At 45.5% G+C, this 25430-nt stretch overlaps 1 protein-coding gene across 3 annotated transcripts in view; it reads right to left on the bottom strand.

The window, feature by feature from the left end:
* Positions 1–1017: 1017 nt before the first annotated feature.
* Positions 1018–25430, bottom strand: part of MTOR (mechanistic target of rapamycin kinase) — a 114233-nt gene continuing 89820 nt past the window's right edge. For all 3 annotated transcript variants that reach the window (XM_070404073.1, XM_070404074.1, XM_070404075.1), the window contains 22 exons: positions 23625–23740; positions 22356–22473; positions 19709–19957; positions 18990–19090; positions 18191–18287; positions 17792–17890; positions 17382–17504; positions 17012–17194; positions 16485–16619; positions 16091–16265; positions 13680–13815; positions 12888–13035; positions 11885–12007; positions 10429–10511; positions 9258–9330; positions 8690–8764; positions 8157–8292; positions 7321–7386; positions 4932–5012; positions 4577–4657; positions 2588–2693; positions 1018–1937 (listed from right to left, as the gene is read on the bottom strand). In XM_070404073.1, coding sequence (XP_070260174.1) covers positions 1922–1937; positions 2588–2693; positions 4577–4657; positions 4932–5012; positions 7321–7386; positions 8157–8292; positions 8690–8764; positions 9258–9330; positions 10429–10511; positions 11885–12007; positions 12888–13035; positions 13680–13815; positions 16091–16265; positions 16485–16619; positions 17012–17194; positions 17382–17504; positions 17792–17890; positions 18191–18287; positions 18990–19090; positions 19709–19957; positions 22356–22473; positions 23625–23740 — 2520 coding nt within the window. In that variant the 3' untranslated portion in view covers positions 1018–1921. The remainder of the gene's footprint in view (positions 1938–2587; positions 2694–4576; positions 4658–4931; positions 5013–7320; positions 7387–8156; positions 8293–8689; positions 8765–9257; positions 9331–10428; positions 10512–11884; positions 12008–12887; positions 13036–13679; positions 13816–16090; positions 16266–16484; positions 16620–17011; positions 17195–17381; positions 17505–17791; positions 17891–18190; positions 18288–18989; positions 19091–19708; positions 19958–22355; positions 22474–23624; positions 23741–25430) is intronic.

Below are 25430 nucleotides of genomic sequence, written 5' to 3' on the forward strand. Positions count from 1 at the left end.
TTATGGGGTAGATCTTACTATTATCTGCACTTTCAGAGGAAACAAGCCTCGGATTCTACCTGTTTTAAAACCTCACGTGGTTCCCTGTTGTCTGCAGCATCAACTCCTGGCTGTTGAACTGTGAGGCAGGCCAGTCTTGCCCCACTGTACTTTCTAGCCTCCCTTTAGTTCCTATTATTCCTTTTCCTATTAGTCTTTTTATTCTCCACTGACCACTGAAGCAGTTGTGCTGAACTATGAGGTTCAACTGGGTGAAACTGCCATTTTATGTATCAACATGGCTGCATACCTGCAATCCAATATAACTCAAATTAATATTTGCCATTTCAGGCCCTAGCCAGTTTTCTCAGTGGCTAAAGTGTTGGCCTGTGGACTGAAGGGTCCCGGGTTCGATTCTAGTCAAAGGCTGTACCTCCGTTACAGGCTCAATCTCCAGTCCTAGTTAAGGTGCGGGAGGCAACCAATTGATATGTCCCTCACATTGATGTTTCTCTCTTTCTCTCCCCCTCATCTTCCACTTTCTTTAAAAATCAACGGGAAAATATCCTCTAGTGAGGATTAACAACAACAAATTGCCATTTCCACACCTGTTTTCTGCTGACAATGTCCTCACTTGCTCCATCTGACAGTTTGTGCTCATCTTTTAAGACCCTTGGCCAATGCCCCCCTTTCCATGACTTTCATGGCTCACCGCCCAGTGAAATCAGTGAATTCAGAGCCCACCTGTGGCTCACACCCTCTACGTGGCTCCTTACCACTTAGCATGGTGGTTATCAGTCCACTCCGGCCTGGTGAACAGCCTGAGGAAACGGACCAGGTCACGTAGATCTAGTGTCTGTCGTAGTTCCTAATACTAACTGCTTAATGAATGTTGAAGGAATAATTGCTTCCTTTATGAACTAATAATTATGAATAAAAAGTCATTCATAAAAAAAACAAAGGAAAAAGCAATAACAACAACAACAAAAACAAAGGGGAAAAGGCAAAATAAAAAAAGGAAAAAGTTATTCATACACGTTTTTAAAACTCTGATGTCATTTATTGGCACAAAAATTATTCTGATACAACATGGAGTCTAGACATGGTACACTTTATACTTTGTGCACTTAATGTTTCTTTTGCTCATCATTCCCAACATGTAGGAGGTGAGGCCTTCCCTCTGTGCTCAGCACCTCCATGACACCGCTTGTTTTCCAAGCCCCTGCTCTAAACACAGAGCATTCCGACCTCACTGGCCTCACATCCCAGAACCGTGTGGGCCACCCCTCTGCACGGTGTCCCCTCTGTGCTTGTGCTCAGCCGAGGCCGCCAGCTCCGAAGAAACCTCCGTCCTAGTGGTCTGGGTCTTGGACTGAAGTGTTACATCGCAGCATCACAGGTGAGGCAGAAGACAGACCTTTCCCACCCATTTTGGCCCATCTTGCAAATGCTGTTGCTGGACCAGTGAGGTAATGGGATGGGTGAGTGAGGAAGTGGGCTCCGCCCGCCTCCTTACAGGCCAGAATCCTAGGACGTGTCCTCCATGATCCAAGGTTTCTGGACTGCGCTGAGTTTGCTGTGTGCATTGTTGACAGAAAAGACTAGGCCATTCTGCTATCAGCAAACGCTTAGGATGAGTTGTGAGTTAAGTCAAAACCCGTAATTCTTAAGTTATGATCTTCTGTTCCCCAAAATCAATGGCTTGATTTCTGTAGTATCACTGTCCTGGGAACCAAATCAAGCCCGTGTTTCAACAATATATTCTTCAACAGCAGCTAGGAAGTTGGTTAAACCAACTTTTAATATACAGTAGTTTTTTTCATTTACATTTTGAAATATTTAACAAAGCTGAACTTTCTGACCACTGTTTCAGCTTAGTGGAAGCATATACCAAAGTACAAAAGGCTCAAGAGAAATGCTGTGGGCACGTCTGGGCCTCCAGTTACCAGAAAGGACACCTAAGAAGACAGAAAGAAAAGGAATATTTTAATAATTTGGGCTCTTCAAAGCTTTACACAGCTAATCGAAAAAGGAAAGACCAAGGTCTGACAACCCCGGGGACACTGCCTGAGATCTCCCACCGCTAATTGTGCAGGACGCACTCATCTTTTCCAGCCAATGCTGAGCCTGCCGCGCTCCCAGGACACTTCCCTGTAGCCCTCCCTCAGCTCTCCCTTCCAGTGTGCCTCAGGCAATTAATCAAAGCAGACCCAAGTGGTCCCTGACATTACAATCACAGGTCATTAATGTGTCTTTTCATCTTCTCTGTCACTGCTCTGGTTTCTCTTTTCTTTGCCCTTCTTATATCTCAGAATTGACAGCAAAAATCCAAAAAGATCCCCCCAACCCGTGAAAATAAGGAGGCCTCACTCTTCTCAACCAGGTTAAATGTACTTTTAACTTATTTTGGTGTTTGCCTTCCAAATATATATCCTTTTTTTAAAATTTTCTTCTTTTTAGAGCAATGGGCACACAAAGTGAGTACAACTTTTAAAGAGCATGAAACTATGATTTCACTTCCTGGGTCTCCCCCAAATCCTATTTGTGACTGGACACAGGGAGGGTCCTGCCTGCTTATGGACGCAGGTACTTGGAGATGCCTGCTCACCAGCCAATGTAGCACTGGCAGAGGTTTTCGTGGGATGTGGCTTGTTTGATGAGCAGCTCCACTTGTGTTGGGACATCCAAAGTGTCATCATGAGAGAAGTCCCGACCTAGGACAAGGGAAATGGGAACATTTAATCTGTACCTGGTTTCAACTCCTGTTTGGCTTAACTCTCTGTGCAGCCCAATCAGTTTATCCTCATACAGGTGCACAAAGGCTATACGAGAGTTGGATTTTAAATCCACCTCCACGTGACTTGAGCCTTTCCTCCCACAGGGCAGTTGCTTCCATTATAAATTCATAACCTCGAACCTCAAACAGGCACGTGACACTGCCTGGCCAGCTCGTGCTGCTTCTTTGGCAACATGCCTTTCCGTTTCATGAGGATTATTTCAAGTCCTCTATTCTCCCCACATGTCCAAACCTCTCCTCTGGCTTCTCGCCCTCATCTCCTGAATCACTGAACTGTGACACAGGTTTTGATCTCTGATGTGTTAGGCAGTGTTCAAGGTGCTGCATTTGTTCGATATGCGCTTCTTCTTCTTTGCTCCATGACCCTGGAGAGCTGTCCCTCCTCCCATTCAAGGGCAAGTTCACCTGCGCTTTGGAGCCTCACAGTATCAATTACCCATCCTTTCACTTGTGCCCTCAAACTCTCCCTCTCAAATGCCCTTTTCTGTTTTGTAAACATGTTCCTCTTTTCTATTAAAGAAAAAAAAAACACAAAAACAAACCCTCTCATGCAACTCCTCCTCCTCTAGATATGGCCTCTCATCCCTGCACAGCCTAACTTCTCAAGAGTTTTGAACTTGTCTGCTTTTTTTGCTTCTATCACTTCATGTTCCCTTCAATTGCTTCAGTGTGTCTGCCAGGTTCATCCCAGCTCTCAGAAGGTCACCAATGACTTGGAGCCACCTTTGGGCCCTCCGCATCATCAATCCTTTTGATTTCACCTCCTAACAATGATCTCTTGAATTCATCTTCACTGCCACCACCCTAGTCTAATCAACTGTCTAGCTGGGATGGCTAGGGCAGCTGCTCCCTCCCCTCTAATCTGTTCTCCATATACAGCCATTCCCTCCCCTCCCCTCCCTCCCTCCCTCCCTTCCTCCTTTCTTCCCTTCCTTCCCTCCCTCCCTCCTTCTCCCTCTCCCTCTGGGCCTCTTTTCTTGCCACACTGCCTCCCACCAGAACAATCTACCCCTAATTAACTCCTCTCAGAGTTTACCTCCTGGCCTGGTTTGCTCAGGTACTTAGATTACATTCCTCTGTCAATGGCAGCAGAGCCCAAGTCCCTTTCTTCTACTTAACACAGTGAGAGTTCCCCTTTAGACCCCGAGCCCTGCAGAGGCAGGGACTCTGTCTGTTTTACCCACTCTGTTTCTTCAGCACCTAGCTCTTGTAGGTACTCCATAAATAATATACCTTGACTACCACTCTATGTGCCAGGCCCTAATGTTAATCACTTGATACCCCATGTCTCATTGGAGCCTCACTGACTTCTGAGAGGCATTCTCGTCATCTTCAGACCAAGAGACACATGGGAAGCGGTGGAGCTGGGTCTTTGGCTTCCCTGACTCCCACCCCATGTCACACTGTCTGGTCAATGGGACATGTCTCCTTTACAAAAGCAAGCATTTCTCTCCTTCCAGAGTCTCCACTCCATTACAGTTATCAAAGTTCATATTGGCAATGATCAGGGTGGTCAGATTTGCTCTAATACCAGTCACGATAAAAAAACTCCTGAATTTGGCTGACTTTGAACCCAACATAACTTTACTTTCTTCTGTTAAACCGAGATTAACCACATTACTTGAAGTAAACTTATTAGAAAGAATCAGAGAGGGTTCTTAATTGATGGTTTCAGAGACACTCCAGTTAACAGCATAGTTTAGGCACCAACACCACTAGAAAATGGGGGTGACCACCATTCAAGGAGAGAAAGTCACTCAGATTTTATGTCCTTGTAAGTAAACATGTCCACATACTCACCAGTGAGCTTATCTCGAACTCTGTTAATAATCTCAATAGCTTTCTTATTTAGGGCCTCTGGTTTGACCAGACCATCTCCAACTGGAATACACGAAAGTAGAAATAACAGTAAGAATTGGATCATCACAACAGGCTCAATAAATGCCCCTGCTTTTCTCAAATGTTCACTTGTGTGTTGAGCAATTCTTCCTCTGTGTCTGCCTTTGTCCTCAGAGCATAATGAGAAATCCACGGAACCTTTTCTGCTCAAAGGCGGTTTTGTTGCTTCATCTCATTGACGCTCTTGTGGTAAAACACAGCTGCTATTTTCTGAATGAGCTAGTTACCGGCACAAGTCCTCGGAGGTTGGACTTACTGAAAGAATGGATAGATTCTGGCACTGTGGTCCCCGTTTTCTTATGGGCTGGTTCCCCAAGTTCCACACCATTCAAAATTTCTAGGAGGAAAACAATCAATTAGCAGAAAATTTAAAAAGCCATTGTTCTGAGGTATTAGCTTTAATTCTTCATACACTATATTCCCTCTGATACTGGCCCTACATACCTCTAAGGGGGAAAGGAAGCATTATGTTACTCTTTCTGTATTTAAAAGCTTTTAAATCTACAAAGCATGACTTTTCAGGCAAATATTGTAGCATTAATGAAGTGTTCTGACATAGAGAATAGGAATATGAGTCTAAGACCTGGTGACTTATTTGGTTCGACAGAAACTGGCAATAATATAAAGAAAACCAGTTTTCAATGGGTCACACTGAGGATTTTTTAAAATCCTCAATATGTCAAGAGAGAAAGTGAGAGAGAGAGAAACATCGATGTGAGAGAGATACATTGGTTGCCTTCCATATGGGCCCTGACTGGGGATTGAACCTGCAACCTTTTGGTGTACAGGATGATGCTCCAATCAACTAAGCCACCCGGCCAGGGCTGAAGTATTACTCTTTGGAAGAACTTATACATCAATTCTGGGGAGAAAAAGTCCTCAGGCTTTAGGGTCACCCTCCACTGACTATGGCTTTCAGGAAGAGTCTAGACCAGGGGTGGGCAAACTTTTTGAATTGAGGGCCACAACGGGTTCTTAAACGGGACCGGAGGGCCGGAACAAAAGCATGGATGGAGTGTTTGTGTGAACTAATATAAATTCAAAGTAAGCATCATTACATAAAAGGGTACAGTCTTTTTTTTTTTTTTAGTTTTATTCATTTCAAACGGGCCGGATCCGGCCCGCGGGCCGTAGTTTGCCCACAGCTGGTCTAGAGTCAGAATTATGAAGTTATTTACACAATGCCCTTGTCTACTACACACCTTCAAAATGAACCCAGTGATGATAATACTTTTTTAATGAGCCTCTGGAACTTAACTTTTAAGGCACAAAAAAACAACCGGGCCTATTCCCATCTGCTGGCATCAGAGCTGGCTGTCCTAATTCCCCTCTGAGTGCCCCAGGCAGCATGGGGAAGTCATCCAATGATGTGGTGAAGAGGTGGGCCCTGAGAGTTCAACAATAAGCCTCACATACTTTGGATGAGACCAGTCACTTACACAAGGTACCCCAGATCCGTGGGTGATTTAGGTATTTAAGGATGCTATCATGTGTCTAGGGTAGAGTCCACACATGTGCAGAGATGTTAACCCAGGATTCCAATTTCCTGCCCAGAACACCATTTTCCCTTCTACTCATCCAGATTCCATCTGTCCAGTAAGTCTCAGCTTAAATTCCACCAACCCAAGAGCTCCCTTACCTACTGCAGCTCAGACTGATTACTCTGCTCGCTAAGTCCACAGTCCTTCTATTCCAAACCAGATCACGTGTACTTGATTACAGTGGGATGTACTGTCCTCTTATTATTTAATATATATTTTGGTCAATTCTATAATGTGATTCTGTGCTTTAGGGCAATCTCTATGTCACATTCTTTTTGCATCCTTAACATTATTTGGCGTAGCTAAGTAACTAATTGCAAGTGTTCCATAAACGACTGAAGAGAATATTTACTTTTTTTACATCCCCAACAGTATTTCCCAAAATGTGAACTGTGTAGATGTTAGATTTTATGAGGAAAGAAGGGACAGGCTGGGGTTTGGGGACAAGAGGAAGGCTAACCGAGGTTAAACAGCTTTACTATAAGACCTCTGGAGAATGTTCACAAACCCCTGTGGGGTTCTGGCCCTGGTGGGGCATTACCTTCCTGGGGCCTATTCTGTGGACCACTCTCTTGGAAACAATGTTTTGCGTGGTTTTCTGGTGCCTCAGGCAGCAATGTGAGTCCACTTCTGCTGTTTGCACCTTCCCACTTCTGAGCTATTAACAATGCTTTAGGATCAAGGTAGTACAGCTAATAACTATCGCAATCCACACACTGCTCAAGGGCATGCTAAATACTAACTGATATTCAGACACACCTTTAATTTTATTTCTATAGCTACATTGAGATTGGACAGTTGGATCAAAATGTCTGAGCTTTAGGTACCCACTTCATCCTGAGAGGCATTAAATAAAAAAACATATACCAGGTGCTTGCTGCTCAGTAGATATTTCTATGCCACGTTATTGAAGTTAAATAAATGCCTATGAGGTGAGACTTTAGCAGTGATAGAATCTTCCTTCCCTTTGGGTGACTTCCTGCATATTCAGCATCTGTTCCTACTGTAAGTCATGCCTCCTAATGCAGTAGCAGAGCTCACCCTGTTTTAGAAACACTCTGGATAGAAGGGGACAGAATGTGCGTCTCCCACGGGGGCACCCACCTACTGACTGGCCAGCAGAGTAGGAATCTGTCCTTGTCCGGGATCGCTTGTTGCCTTTGGTATTTGCTAGAGAAAGAAGTAAAGGGATGATTAAAGAGTGCCTCAGTCTTTGACTTGAAAGTAACTTGGTTGATGTGATATTTTCTTACAATCATAAAAGTACAGTATTTCCAAAAGCTATATCCTCTAAGACAGAACCAAAGGTGTATCACTCAGGAGTCGTGGGTGGATGTGAGCATGGATGTGCAATCCTGAGGGACGCTCTATCGTCAGGTTGGAGTTAGAGAACGTAAACCAGATCTCCTAAGGTAAAAGCATGACTTAATCGCAGTGATCAGACTCCTCTTGTTAGTGAACTCTTCTTGGTAACACGTTAAGCACCCAGCCTGTTTTGTCTTCCGGATGGAAAGTACAGTGTCAGTCACCGGTGACTGACTGGGTGCTTAACGTGTTAATAAACTAAGGAGGTGGGAACAAAGGGCAGAGGGAGATAATGCTGATTCAAATCACAACTGTTTGCATTTCCTATCAAAATTCTAGCTTGTTATGCTATATGAAACCTAAACAAACAAAAAGCACTGAGGTACTTCATTTATACTGAAAAATATTTTAGATAATATTCAAATTGGTGACTGGAGTTTTATGTTCTGGTTAATAAAAATATTTGAAATTCATTTCCAAACATCAGAGTACTTTGTGAAATGTAATGCAATTGCTCAGTAATACAGCTCAGGCTCCAGGCTTGAAGGGCCACAGGCTGGTGAAAGGTACTGAGTCAAATACTCCTCATTTGGGAGGGTGCGGACTCCAGCTCCCAGGCACTTGCTAATACTCACTGTCCATCAGCCTCCAGTTCAGCAAGGGGTCGTAGACAAAGGCTTCCAGCACAGCCATGACGCTGTCCTTGTGTTCCCGAAGCACTTCCATCACTGTGTGGCATGTGATTCTATAGTTGCCATCCAGACCAGTAACCTGCACAAGGGCCAGAGCCACTCACCACATAAGTCACTGATACTGGCCCCTTAAGGCCTCAGGACCAAAAGTCAGGCAGTCGAGAGGGTCCACCACCCCCACTGAGGAAGCAGACACAGGCCAATACCCATGTATCAGGCTGGGAATGTCTTCAGAGCAAGGGATCAGTGAGGTCACAATTGTGATTCATATGAAACACTGTGATTCATGTGACATAAAGAATGGTAATACTTTCAAAGATTGATTATTTTTAAAACAATGGAAAATACCAGAAAAAGACTACAAAAATACTCCAGGCATTTTGGGGAACTGGTGAGCTCTAACAAGCAAGTCTGTTGTCAGGGTTGTAACTGTATTGCCCCTATTTCAAAGCAGCTTGTTACCAATATCTACTCACCTCCATAGCATTGGTCAACATTCTTGTCAGTCTAAATGGAATCTTCTCTGGGAATTTCTCTCTGGTCATAGCAACCTACAGGGTGATAAAGGGAAAAACCCAGTCCAGTCGTTAGATTGTTTTCTTTAGCTAATGCCAGGTAAATAGGGGGGCTTTCCTTTCCTTTCTATTACAATTAAGCACAGAAATGAAGTAACTTGAGTTTAGTGAGGGGACTTGAACAGGGATTTAAAAGACAACTAAGAAGAAAAAAAAGAGAGAGAGGGAAAGAAGAAACAAAAAGAAAAAGTGTGCATGATGTTCAGGCCTTGAACCAGCAGGCCGTGCGGAGGGTGAGGGTCCTCCACTCAAAGAGGCTCAGTGAGTGAGTGGCCCTTACCCCAAGGGCAGTTTGAATCCAACTAAACCAAGTATTAAAGAGTGTGGATTTCATTTTTCAGACTGACTTCCTAACACCTTGGCAGGAGAGGCAGGGGTGAGCTTGAGTTTGCCAAAATGGTCAGAGGAGGGTGAAAACTGGTCATCCGGGAAGGTGAGCTTTCTGTGCTGCTCTGGAACATGTGCTCACCTCAAAGCAGTCCCCAAAGTCGATGTGCAGGATCTTCCCACTCAGCCGGTCCAGCATCAGGTTGGATGGGTGTCTTTGAGAAACAGAATAGAGACCAGGAGGGTATCAGGAGAGCAACACTGATAAATAAATCACCAAGTATGTGATACTCTAGGCCACAGGTTGGCAAAGCACAGCTGTCAGGCCAAATCCCGGCCTCCACCTGTTTTTGTAAATAAAGTTTTATTGGAACACTGTCATGCTCATTTGTTTAAGTATTGCTTCAGGATGCTTTTGTGCTACAACAGCAGACATGAGCAATTGTGACAGAGATCGTATTATATGGCCAACAAAGCCAAAAATATTATCTGGCTCTTTAAGAAAAAGTTTGCCAACCCCTGCCCTAGGCCTGAAACAGGATTTATCTGCGTGAATCACAAGTTGCCCACGATACCATGATAATCTAGTCACAAGATAAATTGTTCCTGGCAGCGCTGGCATCTCAGAGTGACAGGCTCTGTCATTATTGCTCAGGACCTATCACAGGGCCCCGTCGCCCTGAGCCCTGAGCCCATCCAGGCAGGACCACCTGAATTCTGTAAACAGGCATTCTGCTTTTTTAAAAAAACACAAGTATTTATTATTTTTGTGTGATAAAATTATTTTTACTCTCAAATAAGTGTATGAGACATGATCCCAGGAGAAAAAATAGTGGACATAAGAGAAGTAGTTTTTAAAAAAAGTCTGTTGAGTCAATTTCTGAACATTCCTTAACCACTATTCCAGTCAGAACATTAAGATGAAATTTATTATGAAGAAATATTGGCAGGATCTACTTTGGTTGGTTTCAATTACAGAAATAGAATTATTTATCTTAACATAGTGGTGATTGATAAATGTTTATTGAATCAATCAAATCAACTGGATTTAATATGGTTTTTTAATACATGAAACCAATCTATGCAGAAAGTAGTACCCTTGAACTATGATTTTCCTTCCCTTTAGTTTGATGTGTTGCTCGCAGGCACGGATAATAAATAGGAGACTAAGGTTGATGCCGCAAAAAATGCCTAAAGTACAAAATACAAACATTTACCAATGGTCAGAAATCTCACTGGAAAACAAAATAAAACCATTCAAGAACACCACAATGGGGAAAGAAGACTTAAAGAAACAAATCAAACTCACTCACCTATCTCCCAGGCCCAAAATATACCCAACCATGGACATGACAGCTAAAGAGCGGGTATAATTGGTTCTTCGATCAAACCACACCTAGAACACAGGAGCACGAGTGAACCAGGCTCTGGAAACTTTAAATAGTTTCCACATAAGTGTACACAATCAATTATTTGCTTATATTCTATCATAAGCAGTTAGAATGTAGAATGGAATAAAGATCCCATTAACAATTACAAAAAATAATAAACCATGCTCAAAATAAACTAAAAAATGCACAGAACTCAGATGAATAAGTAAATTAAACTCAGCTTAGAAATGTAAAGGCTTGAATAAATGAAAATATCTATTTAAGGATATCCACTTAAGATTGTCAAGATATCCTCCCAAATTATTAGATACGTTTAATGTAATTCCAATAAAAATTCAGTGGTACTTTTTTGGGGAACCTTGACAAAATGTTTCCAAAATGTATCTGGAAAATGGCCAATGAGAAGAGACTTGTATTAATAGTACGGTACTTGAGGAGAAACAGGTAGAAAGATCAATGAAAGAGAATAGAAGTTCTAGAGAGAAATCCAAAGGCATATAAGAATTTAGTGTATAACAAAAAAGGAGCCTGGCTGGCATGGTTCAGTGGTTGAGCATCTATCTATGAACCAGGAGGTTACGGTTCAATTCCTGGTCAGGGCACATGCCCGGGTTGTGGGCTCGATCCCCAGTGTGGGGCATGCAGGAGGCAGCTAATCAATGATTCTCATCACTGATGTTTCTATCCCCTCTCCCTCTTCCTTCCTCTCTGAAATTAATAAAAATATATTTAAACAAACAAACAAATAAAAAGAATCTTTTAAATAGGGGAAGGATGGGTTATATGGTAAATATTGTGGCTAGTCATCATAAGAAAATAAAAATTATATCCTAATGCTAGATTCCAAATTGGATTAAAGATTTAAATGCAAAAACAAATCTTATAATTATTACGATATATGTAAAAAGATATAATCTTGAAGTGCAGAGGGCCTTTTTTTTCTTTTTTTTTTAATTAGGGTTTTTCTAAATAGAAAGCTAAAGGCACAAATTTTAAATAATTAAAAATCTGGTAATTTATAACTTTAAAAATGCCTGTATATAAAAAACAAAACAAAATTCAAAACCAAGGAACATACCATTAACAAAATTAAAACAGCAAATAAACAGGTAATTTATAACACACATGAAAAGGATTTAATCACCTTAATATATAAAGAACTCAAATACTATCGTAAGTAACAGGAGAAACATTAAAGTACTAAATCTACATCTGCTAAAGTGCACGGCTTACCCATTTAATCTTTGTAATAAAAGATTGCACATAATATCCAGCTAATCATGACAGAAAGCACCCACAGGAGCATGAACACGAGAAAGCCTCCTGACAAGAGTGGGTGCCAAAGTGCAGCGTGTGCGTGGAGCCGAGAGTGCCGTACCTCGGAGCTGGGGCTTTTCAGCCACAGCAGCTTGGCCAGGTCGTCCCCGGCTGTGTTATTGACGGCGTGCTCAAACACCTCCACCTTCTGCATCAGAGTTAGGTGATCGTAGTCCGGAGCCATCTGTATCAGGACACAACCATTCTGAGAAAGCAGCCCAAGACAAGCAGCTTAAACCCAGGAAGAAATAAGGCTGAGGTCGAGGCAGAGCTGGTTCCAATTTCACCACCACAGCCAAAAGGAGAAGTGAAATAAGAACGGTGCAAAAGAAAAAATGGGAGGGGCCACTCTCACCTAGGACCACAGGAGCTGCCAGAGCCTGAGGGTAAAACATCAGGCCTCACAGCAGCACAAGCCCACTGGTGAGAATGACAGCACTGGAGCGGTCACGTTTCTGGGTAACAAACAATTCTTTCTCATCACCTACACAGCTCCTAACATTATTTCTCCACGGGCCAGGGCTGTATGCATTGGGTACTGATAAGTCATACTGTGCAGTCTCACCTCGGATGGTGAAATCTTAAATTTTGGGCTTTAGGGTCCTTCTGTTTCTTAGAGAAGGTTGTCTTCTTTAGGACTCACTTCCTTAACCCCTAGAGTGCCGAGTGCCGGGAGCGCTATCGCGCTCCTCCTGCAGTATCACTATTAGATGCTAGTAGTTCACTCTTTATTGACAGATGGCACCTAAGTGCAGATTACTTATGATGCCGAATGTTTGTAGTTCTAAAATTGAATATGTAACTTCATTTACTTGCGATTCATAATTTTTTTCCTAAACTGCTGTAAAATCAGCAAAAATGCCTTAGCAATTTTAGCATAGTTCCTAGGATATTGGTTGGCACTCAAAGGGTTAAACCTTCTTTAATGGCTAATTTCCTCAAATCGGTTTTTCAGTGATGGACATACAGAAGAGCACAAAAAATAGCTTTGCATAGCCTTCCCCACCTGGTCAAGTTTGCCTCCGAGACGTTATAGGGCTGGGGTCTGGCAGTGCATCACATACCCGCAACATGATGCGATGCTCAATGTTGAGAAGGATCTTCTTTTTCTCCCTGTAGTCCCGGATGAGGGCATGCAGCGTGTCACAGTGGGGGACCCAGCCGATGAGGCCCGAGTTGGTTGATAAAGGAATGACTGCATATCTCTGGATGCTGGTGCCCACAGGAAAACAGGATTATTGTACAGTAAACAGAGTACACCTTTGACCGCTCACAACACAAGCAAACTAGTTTCAATGAACCCTCTGCACAGGGCTGTTGTGAGGTGTGTGATGAGGACATTGGCAAAGAATAAGGCATTACATAAAGATGGTGCAGTGACAGTACAGAAGCACAGCAGTCTCTCAACCAGCCTAACAAACTCAGTGCTTTGAGGGGAAATTCAGTGATTATTTCTAAGCCTAAAATAACCTCTCACATGTTCCAACTCAGCTTAGAAATGTAAATATTCATATTCTTAAAAGAAAGAGGGGTAAGAGTACAGAGGATAGGAAAGGTCTGGCTGGGCTGGAACCCCACCTCAGCTACAACACATCAAATTTGCAGAATCTCCAGTCTAATGGCCACAAAGTGTTACATTCTGGATCCTTCGGAGGTTGTTAAAGACACTTCACATGCGCATACTCTAAAAATATGGAGGATTTTTCTTTTTGTTTGATACCTTGGCTATGGATGGCTTCCTGTCACGTATATATTTTTCTTATTTTTATTCATACAAGAACGTGACTACATGGGAGAGATGTAGAAAAAACTAGGAGATTTCTCAAATCATTGCCATTTCCATGCATCCGGAATACCTGAGGTTCTTCCGAAGAGATGTTGGGTCATTGGCCAGAAGGGTGTTAACCAGGCCGAAGAGCTGCATCACTCGCTCGTCCTGCCGCAGGTCTTCATGGCCCTTCAGGAGGAAAACAAACTCATGCCCGTTGCTGCCTGTAAGGAACGGTAGGAGCAATTAGTGGAGATCAGAGGGTCTTAAACCTGTCAGGGGGTAGACCACCACTGTCTTCAATAGATCCTGCAGACTGCATATAAAACTCCCTAGAATTGATAAAAAGAACACAGCCCTGCTTTTGATGTTCCCTCAATGTGATGTTCAAATTAAAAAGAGCCTGACATGTGGCTCAGTGGTTGAGTATCGACCTATGAACAAGGAGGTCATGGTTTGATTCCCAGTCAGGGCACATGTCCAAGTTGTGGGCTTCATTTCCAGTAGAGGGTGTGCAGGAGGCAGCTGATCAATGATTCTCTCTCATCATTAATGTTCCTATTTCTCTCTTCCTCTCCCTTCCTCTCTGAAACCAATAAAAATATATTTAAAATAAATAAATAGCCCTAGCCAGTTTGGCTTAGTGGATAGTCAGCCTGTGGACTGAAAGGTCCCAGGTTTGATTCTGGTCAAGGGCACATACCTGGGTTGCAGGGTCCCTGGCACTTGTCGGGGCGCATGCAGCAAGCAACTAATTGATGTCTCTCCTTCCCCTTTCCACTCTCTCTAAAATTCAATGGAAAAATATCCTCAGGTGAGGATTAACCAAAATTAATTAATTAATTAATTGAATTTAAAAAGCTCTGTCTTTGAGGACCAGGAATGATTCTTTTTATTGTATTTTAGAGGGAGGAAGGCAGAGAGGGAAACATCAATGTGAGAGATACATCGATTGGTTGCCTCCTGTATGAGCCCCAGCCAGGGATTAAAGCTGTGACCTTCTGGTGCATGGGATGATGCTCCAACCAACTAAGCCACACTAGCCAGGGCAGGACCAGGAATGATTCTGCATAGAAATGGTCTTCTGAATGTTTCCCTTCCCAACACACTCTGGCCTTCTCTGTCCTGCTCTGACCTGAGAAGCCTGGCCTCTCCAGACTGTATCACCTGGGCCCCCAGTTGGGCTTGGACAATGAGGGCACTGGCAGGAGGTAAGAATGCAGGAAGAGAAAGAGAGAGGTCAGGGTATAGAATGCAGGAAGAGAGAGAGAGAGGTCAGGGTATAGAATGCAGGAAGACAGAGAGAGGACAGGGTATAGAATGCAGGAAGAGAGAGAGAGGTCAGGGTATAGAATGCAGGAAGAGAGAGAGAGGTCAGGGTATAGAATGCAGGAAGAGAGAGAGAGATCAGGGTATAGGATGCAGGAAGATAGAGAGAGGTCAGGGTATAGAATGTAGGAAGAAAGAGAGAGAGGTCAGGGTATAGAATGCAGGAAGAGAGAAAGGTCAGGGTATAGAATGCAGGAAGAGAGAGAGAGGTCAGGGTATAGAATGCAGGAAGAGAGAAAGGTCAGGGTATAGAATGCAGGAAGAGAGAGAGAGGTCAGGGTATAGAATGCAGGAAGAGAGAGAGGTCAGGGTATAGAATGCAGGAAGAGAGAGAGAGGTCAGGGTATTTGCCCAACACCCAGCCTGGCCACAGTTCTAGAAGCAGCTATAGCTTCTGGTGGTAAAAGCCCTTGATGGGTCTGGAGAGTGGGGGGAATAGCTTCTCACTGTTGGTTCTCCTAACTCTGCTCACACCTCTGGAAACAGCTCCTTCACTAGGTCTCTTTAACTAAATATTGCCGGGAACCTGACTGACACATGTTTTAGTATTAGAAGATACCCGTCTGTGGAGAGACAATCACTGTGGGCAAGGAATTGGTGCTGATGAGTAATCACTACATTTAGAAAACATGAGCATTAGTACTAAAGGCAAAAGACCGCAAAGTGCCACCAGAGTACTTAGGCCTCCCAAAACTCTCCCGACAGGTAGCAAACCTCTCTGTGAGAACTCATTCCCACTTGTCTGGATTTTACACAATCATTTTCCACAAAGACGGGCTGTGATGGTAAAAAAAAAAAAAAAAAATAGTCCAGAGCTCAGAGGTCTTCCTTCAATGTAGCTGTCACGTCCACGCACCCAGATGGCTCTGTGGGCCTTACCAGTTCCCCCACCGCTGCCTCACAGTTCCTCCATGCTGCAAGCTCACAATTCCCCCCACTTGGTTTTGCGCAGGATCGTTATGCTTCGCTTACACAAGTGCAGCTCTATGAAGGACTAGGAGTCCCAAGGAGGATGGAATAAGGAGAAATCCACTTGTCCTCTATTCCCCTCACAGTAAACACGGGCGAGACGGAGCATGTGGAAGATTAGTGTGAACAGCAAGCAGTCATTTCCAAGCTGGGGTAGGGGTTCAGCCAGGGTGCGAGGGAGACGCACATAGTGGTACTTACCCATAAGTGTCAACTTCCGGGGCCTCTGCTTGGATGTGATGACTTGCAAAGATGGTGCTATGGACTGAATGCGAATGATTGGCTGGTTGGGGTCATATGTTCCTGGCACAGCCAACTCAAGGTCCCGGCACATCAGAAGTTTGGGGGAAACATATTGCAGCTCTAAGGATGTGAGCTGTGAATAATTACCACAGGGATTAGTTTTCTGCCTCCAGGGAGGAACTAAAATGCAATTTAAGTATTTTTTAATGAATTGCTAATAGCAATGACTTGTCCCAAATTTGCAAGTACAAGTAAAAGCAGAAGCTTTGGGATTAGTGTTAGAACATTTGCAGGTAGTAAAACAGAAAGGACTATAATGACAGTTAATCCTGCTAGAACCTGAAGATCCTACCTGAGGCAGCTGCTTTGAGATTCGTCTGAACACATGGTAATAGAGGTCCCAGGCTTGGGTGAGGTCCTTGACATTCCCTGATTTCATGTACTTCCTGCACCACTCTTGGGCCTCCATTAAATCTCGACCATATGCCTGAGAGGAATGCAGGGGAAATTCACAAATGGTCCCGGGTGTTGATATAAACCGCAGGCTAAATCCCAGCAGACAGCAGCACCCCTCGGAGCACACCGGCTGGGAGGCAGCGGCATGGCTGGCTCAACAAGGGCCGCTCTGCAGCTCTCCAGTCCTGGAGCTCCCAATTTCAGGATGGCTTGTTAGGTAAAGTAGGATCTCGGGACGGATCGTGTGGTTTTCCACTTAAAATTTTGGGGGGGGTTATAATTTAATGATAATTAAATTTCTGGTGTTTTTATATCCTGTGACCTCTGACACAGTACAGTTTATTCAAGTCAGTAGAGAGGCTAGAAGGAAAGGGGTCTGACAAAGGCTCTGGGCCATGTCTGTCAGGCTATGCTACCCCGTACCTGGTTAAAGGATGTCTCCTTCAGCGTCTGGGGTCCCCGTTCCATCATTGCGTGCAGGGGCTCTAGCACCTCAAACATGCCTTTCACGTTCCTCTCCCCAAAGTACAAACGAGAAGCTTCCTCCAGGCCTTCGTGCCACATCTCATGCCAGAGGATGGCCACTCGGATGAGTTCCTCACTCACCTGGATCCCAAAGGGGAGGGGAGAAGACCAAGGATAAAGGAAACTCAGAATGTCTTGGAGAAACAGAAGGTGCTCTCTCTGGCAGCCAGAGGGAGCATGCGGCACTGTCATGAGGAAGATAACAATAGCTCAAGCCCTCTGGCCCGGTGACCAGGGTCAGTGGAAGCCCGCACTGCTCCCGACTCACCATCATGGCCTGCTGCACCAGGGTGTTACTGTGCTCGCACATGTTCTTCAGAATCTTGTTGGCTGCATTGTGACGGGCTGTGGTCGTAGACTTAGAAGCCACAGTCAGGGGGTAGATGAGGGCCTGAAGCAAAGAGAGAGGAATATGTGCAAACATGTGTGAAAGGAGCCTGACACTAACTTTGAGGAGGATGACAAAAGAAACTGTATGATCCCGATGCTCGTTTGAGTACCAGGTGGGGCCATCGCTCTCTGAAAAAGGCTACTGGGATGCCAGCGGGGCAGACGCTTCTAGCAGGATCGGGGGCCGGCCCCATTTCCTCACTGTCTCTGGAGTAGCTTTAGGAAAGGCTGAACACCAAAGCAAAAGGCAGCTGTCAGATGAGCAACTTGCCCAAGGTCTCCACATACCTGGGGATGGTACCGACCAATGTCTGTGAGAAGCTGGTGAATGAGGCGGCCCACCAAGGGCCTGGGCGTATCAATTCTTGCAATGAGCTGAGGTATAACCTGTTATTAAAAGAAGACCCAGTTATGCAGCATATGAGACATGGAAACAACTCTGGTTATTCAGGGCAAGGACTAGCTCTTGTCACTGGTTTTGGTAGATTCTGTTGGGCACTGAAATGGTTCATTCCCTTCAGCTCTCTAAAAGAAACTAACGAAAATATGAAGTCTTGACCTTGGGACCGATCCCTACTTCCTCACCACTGTACTCCCTGCTACCTGCTACTCCCAACACTGCTTGGCTCTAAGAGGAGATGAGGAGTGAGAGCTGACCCATGCTCACTTGTAACCAAGTGCCCTCACCTGTAACCACGTGTCTATCTGGATGGCTTTCACCCCTTCCACTAAGGCTTCATTTACATCTGGCCAGTGACCATAATCAAACCATAAGGTGAGGACTCTGGAAAAGAAAAATGACAAAGTCACAGGACATTGTTTCCCGGCTTCTGTGTCTCTCACCTTTAAGACTGAGAGGAGAAGAACTGGCAGGACCTCAAATCAGTGGCTCTCCAAGGTGTTTGCTCTCAGGACCACTGCGAGTGGGTGGGTGGTGGGGGCCGCAGTGTTCGACTAACACCACAGGATCATCCCAAGTGAATAATCATTGCATTCAGATAAGGTGGAGGGATCACCACGGTACAAGCTCAGAAATCTAATAGATGGGCCCATGGGCAACACAGGGATAATCTGTGCACAGGTAGAAAGAGTCGCCTAGACACCAGTGGCAATTCAGAAACCTGACGCTTGGCCAGCTGGATATCCCAAAACAAAAGGAGGCCACCCTTGTCACCTGCAGCCTCTGGCCTGGCGGGTCCATGCCATTTATTTAGCCTCTTAGAGTTGGCTCTAAAGCTGGGGGAGTTCACCAATATTGCAACAAACAGGTGAGTTTCTTCTTCTCTATGGGACAAACCACAGGAAGACTCCTCAGGCCACTTCTCCTCCTTAATCTTTGCAGGTTTCACCCACAGGGGTGGGGCCTGCTCAGCTGTTACTCCTGGATGTACTGATTGGGGTGGGGAAGGGAAGGAGCACTTTATGTATAACTTCTGTGTTCTGCCATTCCCATGGCCTACCAGTTTCCCCTTCCCGTTCCTGATACCTGAGAGTATCCTGGAGGTTGTTGCCTCGTGACAAGGAGATAGAACGGAAGAAGCCTTGGACGGCGGGGACAGTGTACATCAAGAGGGTTTTGGATAGATCCTGTAGAAACGTATGTGTTAGTGACACTCTTGTCTCAGCTTTCTCATCTGTAAAATGGGCAAAAGCATACTAACAGCACCCACCTCCAAGAGTGGCAGTGAGGAATAAATCAGGCAATGCATGAAAAGCCTTTACATCGGTACCTGGCACATAGCAGGTACTCAATAAATGGCAGTGGTGTCATAACTGTTATTACCTTGGGGTAATGGTGGCTTCCTGAACAGGGTGGCAGAGGAGGCGGGGCTGAATCTCTGAACAGCCCAGGGTACACTCTGAACTGACAGCGCAAAGACAGAGGAGGATCCCGCCGGGCTGTCCTCAGAGTGGACCAGCAGATGTGCACGGCCACCCACGCACACAGGTGCAGGGCCTTGGGAGGATGAGCTCATGCCCCAGAAGAACGACAAGGAACTCGTTCTTTGGCTCGGGGCTATGTCAGCTCCCCAAACACAGGGATGCACACAAAAGCTCCAACGATGCCACACAGCAAGTAAGCAATGCTTTCTAGCTCCATCTGGCACTTTGGAGGAAAGCCTCAGATTCCTATAAGCCCAACCACGTGTCCACTCAGAGCGCCTGGTGCCTGAGTCGGTCCCCGGAGGAGGAAGGCCTGGGTACCTCAGCGACCTTCTTCTGCAGAGGAGAGGGTGTAGGGCTGTTCTCGCTGCTCTCAGCCTCGCTCTCGCTGTTGCTGCCCTCAGTGCTGGTGGCGGTGGTGGTGGCAGCTGCTGTGCTGGAGGCAGTGGTCGTGTTGGTGATGTTGGCCCCGCTGGTGTGACGCAGCTTCTTCTTCTCGTCGCGGGCTTGGTTCTGATGTTTGTAGTGGAGCACAGCTTCGAAGTTCATCACTGCCCACGCGTGCCAGGCCTGGATGGGGCAGAGTGGGGACAGACAACGGGCTGTGACCAACAGCAGAGGAGGGGGGCTTGGGCATCAAGGGCTGAGAGCCTGAGGACAAAGCTGAGGAGGAGCGCTGTGACTGCCCTTCCTCATTGGTCAGCGGAGCCAAACTTCAACTCAGTCGATGTGGCTCACTCATGTTGTGGCACCTACTGTATTTGACACTGTGGTGAGTGCTGTGGGGGAAGGGCATGTGAGAGGAGCAAGCCCGGGTCCTGTTCAGGGACCTTCTAGTCTAGGAGGGGGCTCACTCACAAACCTGAAGACAGGCAGAATGCGACAGGGGCCATTAGAGACGGACAACGGGAATGCCAGGGACAGGGCCTGGAAAGCTTCACAGAGGGGTTTGGGGTAGGTCTTGGGCAGCCTTTGATGGGCAAGGAGAGAACAAGCGAGAGCAGCGGTCAGGACTTCCTGGCGGGGGAAGAACAGGGACAAAGATGCAGGCGGGGCCAGCACAGGAAACAAAGAAACTGATGTGACTGAAGCTTGGGGTGTGTGCAGGACGGTGGTGATGGGAAGGTTAGCCAAGTGGGGGGTCAGATCACAGAGGGGCCGGCATATCAGGCCCAGGAGGTCCCGTTTCATTCTGTAGGAGATGGAGCTTTCCTTTGGCAAAAGTGAATAAACCAGATGATTTCAGAGGGCACAGGTGCAGAGCAGTGATGGTGAAAGCCTTAACCAGATCATGTGACAGTGGGAAAATGAACACATTTACAGCACCCGGACATTGTGGAGGCTGAACTTCGCTCATCGTCTAGCCCTACACCTGGCAGCTCAATGGCTGTTTGCGGGAAGGAACCTAATGCTTACTGGATAAAGGAGGACTAATCACACCTGAGGTTTGGGCCGCAGTGATGCTATGGCACAGCACTGAGTGGTGCAGGAAGCCTGAGGCCGCGTTGGATTGGGCGCCTAGTAAGTCTGCAATTAGACTTTCTAAATAATCATGAAATTCCTTTGTGTTCCTTGCTAAAACCTTCCTTTAATAAAAACGTGTCCATTTCTTCTCCTAAGCAGAGAGACTCATCATAAATGAACTTTACTTGATGAGTAAGAATTCTACAATGACCATGTTCAGTTCTCCCACATCCTCATTTACTCAACCAATACCTCTTGTATATCTACTATGTACCAGGCCCTGAGCTGGGGACACGGTGACAAGACAGAAGCAGTCCCTGCAAGCACAAAGGACTACACCACGGATGGAGAAGACAGCATGAACCCATACTAGGCAGGAAAAATCTAAAATTTCTAGAAGCAGTTTTTTTCATGTGATTTGTGTTTTTCCTAAACGTTGGATGAAGCAAAGTCATCTGGTTAGAAGACAGCTCAAATTTGTACAGTTCCAGATATTTAAGGGTTTACTGGATTTACTTTTCCAGCCCTGGACTGAAGCTATCCTAGAGTAATTATGCTGATAGCATGAACTGGGCATTTTTTAATAAAGATAAGATTTTTGTTTTATTTTTATTTATTTATTTTAAATATATATATTTTATTGATATTTTACAGAGAGGAAGGGAGAGTGATAGAGAGTTAGAAACATCGATGAGAGAGAAACATCAATCAGCTGCCTCCTGCACACTCCCTACTGGGGATGTGCCCGCAACCAAGGTACATGCCCTTGACCGGAATCAAACCCGGGACTCTTGAGTCTGCAGTCTGACGCTCTATCCACTGAGCCAAACCGGCCAGGGCAGATTTTTGTTTTAGATACTTCTGTGATCTTCAGATACAAGTTTAGACCCCGGGGGATTACTTCACAACGCGTTAGCAGGTTAAGAAGATACGGGAAAGAAATCTGTGACATCTGCTACACCAAGCAGCTATTACCAGAAGGCCCCTCAATGTACACTTCCAAGAACTGCTTCTCTATTGTCAGTTGTATCTTTTATGCATTTCCTAATTCTGTTTATCTTCTTGAAAAGTTTCCTACAGCATAACAGGATGTTACCCAGAGCTTTCCAATAAAAACAGAGAGTTAAGTTGTTAGATGAAGAGCAGGCAGGAATGGAAGTCAGAAAGGAGCTGGGAAGGAACAGATGACCCAAGGGAAGATAAAGTTCCAGAGATTAACCACGTATCCAGATGCTCCTAGGAAAACAAGCAGCTAAGGGGCTGGAAGACAGCAGCCACGTGCATAACGAAGGTTGTAATAAATCTTTCTCAAATAAAAGAATCCATCTTTCTACACCGATTATACTTCTAAGGGGCCTGACAGACCGGCTCCCGGCACTCAAAGAAGCAAATTCACAGTATCAGACCAGCTGCCAACCACGAGCACGAAGGAGCACAGCGGGCTGTTGGGTGCTGGGGTGCCATCCGGAGAAGGCAGGGCTGGGAGCCCCGCGCCCTGCGTTACCTTGTACCAGCTGCGGTCGTGCTCCGTGGCGGCGCTGTAGTACTGCAGGACTTTGGGGATTGTGCTCTCGTTGATGCCCTGGAGGTTCAGCTGCCACTCCCCAAGTTTCAGGAAACACCTGGAAACAGAGAAACAAGCCCCTCATGTTGCTCCCAAGAAGGAGTTATGGTGGAGAGCATTACAGCCTTTCTGAGGTTACACTTGCTCTCAGGAAGCAACATGATAGAACCAAAGAATTGCAAACTACACAGGAGGGAAAAGATGGGGGTGTGGGATAAATTTTTATGGTATTACTAAAGGCCCAGGGCAGATTCGTGCACCGGTAGGGTCCTTCGGCCTGGCCTGTGGCGATTGGGCCGAAACTGGCTCTCCAACATCCCCTGAGGGGACCTGGATTGCGAGAGGGCAGTTCTCAGGTGAGGCACCCTGGAATTGGGCTCCCTCCTCTCTGGTTCGGGGTGCGTCAGTCAAGAACCACAGCTGCCAAGTCACCGCAGCTCGGCAGCTCCTGCATTGAGCGTCTGCCCCCTGGTGGTCAGTGTGCATCATAGCTACCAGTCAGCTGGTTGAAGGGTCGGCCAATTGCTTAGGCTTTTATATATACAAATCTTTTCTTCTTGACCTTTATCCTTCAATGCTAGCTTAAACCAGGGACCAGGTATAGTAGGTTTGTATGGACCTATTTTTCCCAAATCCAATTTTGTGGGTGATAGCAGTGAGAGTAATTTCCTTATTGCCGCATGTCATATGGCTTCTCCCTCACTTTCCCTTTTCCTCCATTCTTCATAGTGACAATATTCACAGCTAGCATTCACTGACTGCCACTCTGTTCCAGGTACTGCTCCAAATGCTTGACAATGTATTCTCTTCGTTAATCCTCACACCACTTAATTCCACCCTAGAAAATAGGAACTCTCACTATCTCCTGTTTATACGATGAGGAACTGGAGGCACAGAGTTCAGTAACTTAGCTAAGTCACACATCAAATCAGCAGCACATCTGGCATTTGGAAACAAGGAGTCTATCTCTGAAGCCAGACACCCAGGAGGGGAACAACAACTGGGTGCTCAGGGGCTGCTGAATCCTGTGGAAATAAGTAGCAGAGGCTTGGAGCAGCACAATTTGATGGCTGCATGGGATCCCTACAGGAAATGGTGAGAGATGGAAGCAACTGGCTGCCCAAGGAGCCTCGAACATTCCCCTTGCTGCAGAGGCTGCTGGCATGGCAGGGCTGGAGTGTGACTGGCCCTGGCCAGTGGGGACCTCACCGGGCCATGAGCTTGTGCAGCTCCTGCTTGTGCTGCTGGTCCTCGGTAGCGATGGCGTGCTGGGCCTGCTGCTGCATGGTCTGAACGAAGTGCTGCATGTGCTGGAAGGCATCGATCTGTAGCAGGACAAAGACACAGGGAGCCACTTGGCATGGGGCCCAACCTCATGGGAAATGTCACAGGCATGTGAGCCAAGCCCTCTCTAAACAGAGCACCTTGAATGCAGGCTAAGAACTTACTGGACAGGGGACCAGCAGGGCATGTTGCTGGGAGAAGATTGGGCTTTTCAGGAAGATTCATATTTTTTCAATCCAAGTCTCAGCTCTCCTTTGCCAACTGTAATTACTACTTTAATAAGCCTTGGAAAAGCTACTTGCCTTGCTACCCGAAATAACAATTCATATGAGGTAATTTGAAATAACTGCTTACTTCACTATCAATATATTGCCCTGGGGGAAATTAGGCTTATGGGGAATTATTTCAGCTAGGAAAACTTTAGTATTTGTTTAAAACACCGTAGGTACCTTGGACACTACAGCAGAGCAAAAACTACAGTTAAAAAAATCTGATTGAATTCTCAGTACCCAAATCAGAACACAGAGACAGGCAAACCCTCCGTGCATCCATGGGGAAAAGGCCACTAGCTAAGCAGATACCCAGTTGAACAGGGTGGCTTAGCAGCAGTATTTTCAGAGCAGCCTCAAGCAGTTAAATCTTTGTATGCAATGGGATTTCATACCAAGTGAGCAGAGGGCATTTGGTTAGAAACAGAAGTTCCTGGTAAACAGGAAAACAGACATTGGGAACAGGTAGCCGAACTAGCGAAGAGTAGAGACAGCCAGAGATCTGGGAGTCAGTTACAAGCCATCTGTATAAGCCCGCCACATCCAGACACACAGCATCCTGATAAACTGAGTCCATACATGAGCCCACAAACATCAAAAGCACAAATGGAAAACATGGTGAAAGTTCAATCTCCTAACGTAGGGAGGAGACACAGTATGTGAGAATGTAAAAAAGAGGCTATGTGTTCCTGGCTGCAAAAGAGGAGGGAATAGAATAAACAGTTCAAATAAACAAGGTCAGAATGATCTTAGAGTAAATCATATGAGTCTTCTTTAAAAAAAAAAAGAAAAAGGAAACATGTCAGTGATGATGGCTTGAAGGAAAATGAAAGTCCCTGGCTTGGGGGACACCGCCAACCTCAGATACTTCTCAACATCAGAAAGTACTTGGTATTAATTTAAGAGTTAGGGCTGGCACAACTCCCTCACAAGCTGGCCTGCATCCACCAGGACCTACTTTTCGTTTTTCTTCCACAGTGGTACTCGTGCCGACCTCTTTCTTTTTCTCTACCTGAATAAAACTTGCTTTGTTCTCACTCCAATTTGTCCTTGAAATCTTTCCTGGGCAAATCAAGAACCTGGAGGTCACCTGACATGTGAAAGGTCCTGGGGCAGGGCCAGTCTCCGGTGTAGAAGTAGTTGGGTAACAAGATGAGCCACTTGTGTGCTCTGGAATAATGGAATCAACCATAACTCCTGACTATGAATTCGTATACTGGCCCCCAACCTATGGTTCCAGCCTACAGGAACCATACCATAAAAGTATGTGTGATGGGCCATGTGTCAGGCACTTCACCTAAACTTGCACAATAACCCTTTAAGCAGGAAGACTTGAAAGCTGACTCAAGACATTCCAAAATAAAAAAATAAAAATAAAAGAAGAGCTAGGGCTAACCCCGAGCCAGAACGATGTGACAAACACTTTATCAGGCAGCGAATCCATGCATGAGGACAGGGTAGA

This window comes from Myotis yumanensis, unplaced genomic scaffold (genome assembly GCF_028538775.1).
Source record: "Myotis yumanensis isolate MYYU_CA2020_CCGP unplaced genomic scaffold, mMyoYum1.0.hap1 SCAF_2, whole genome shotgun sequence".
Lineage (NCBI taxonomy): Eukaryota > Metazoa > Chordata > Mammalia > Chiroptera > Vespertilionidae > Myotis > Myotis yumanensis.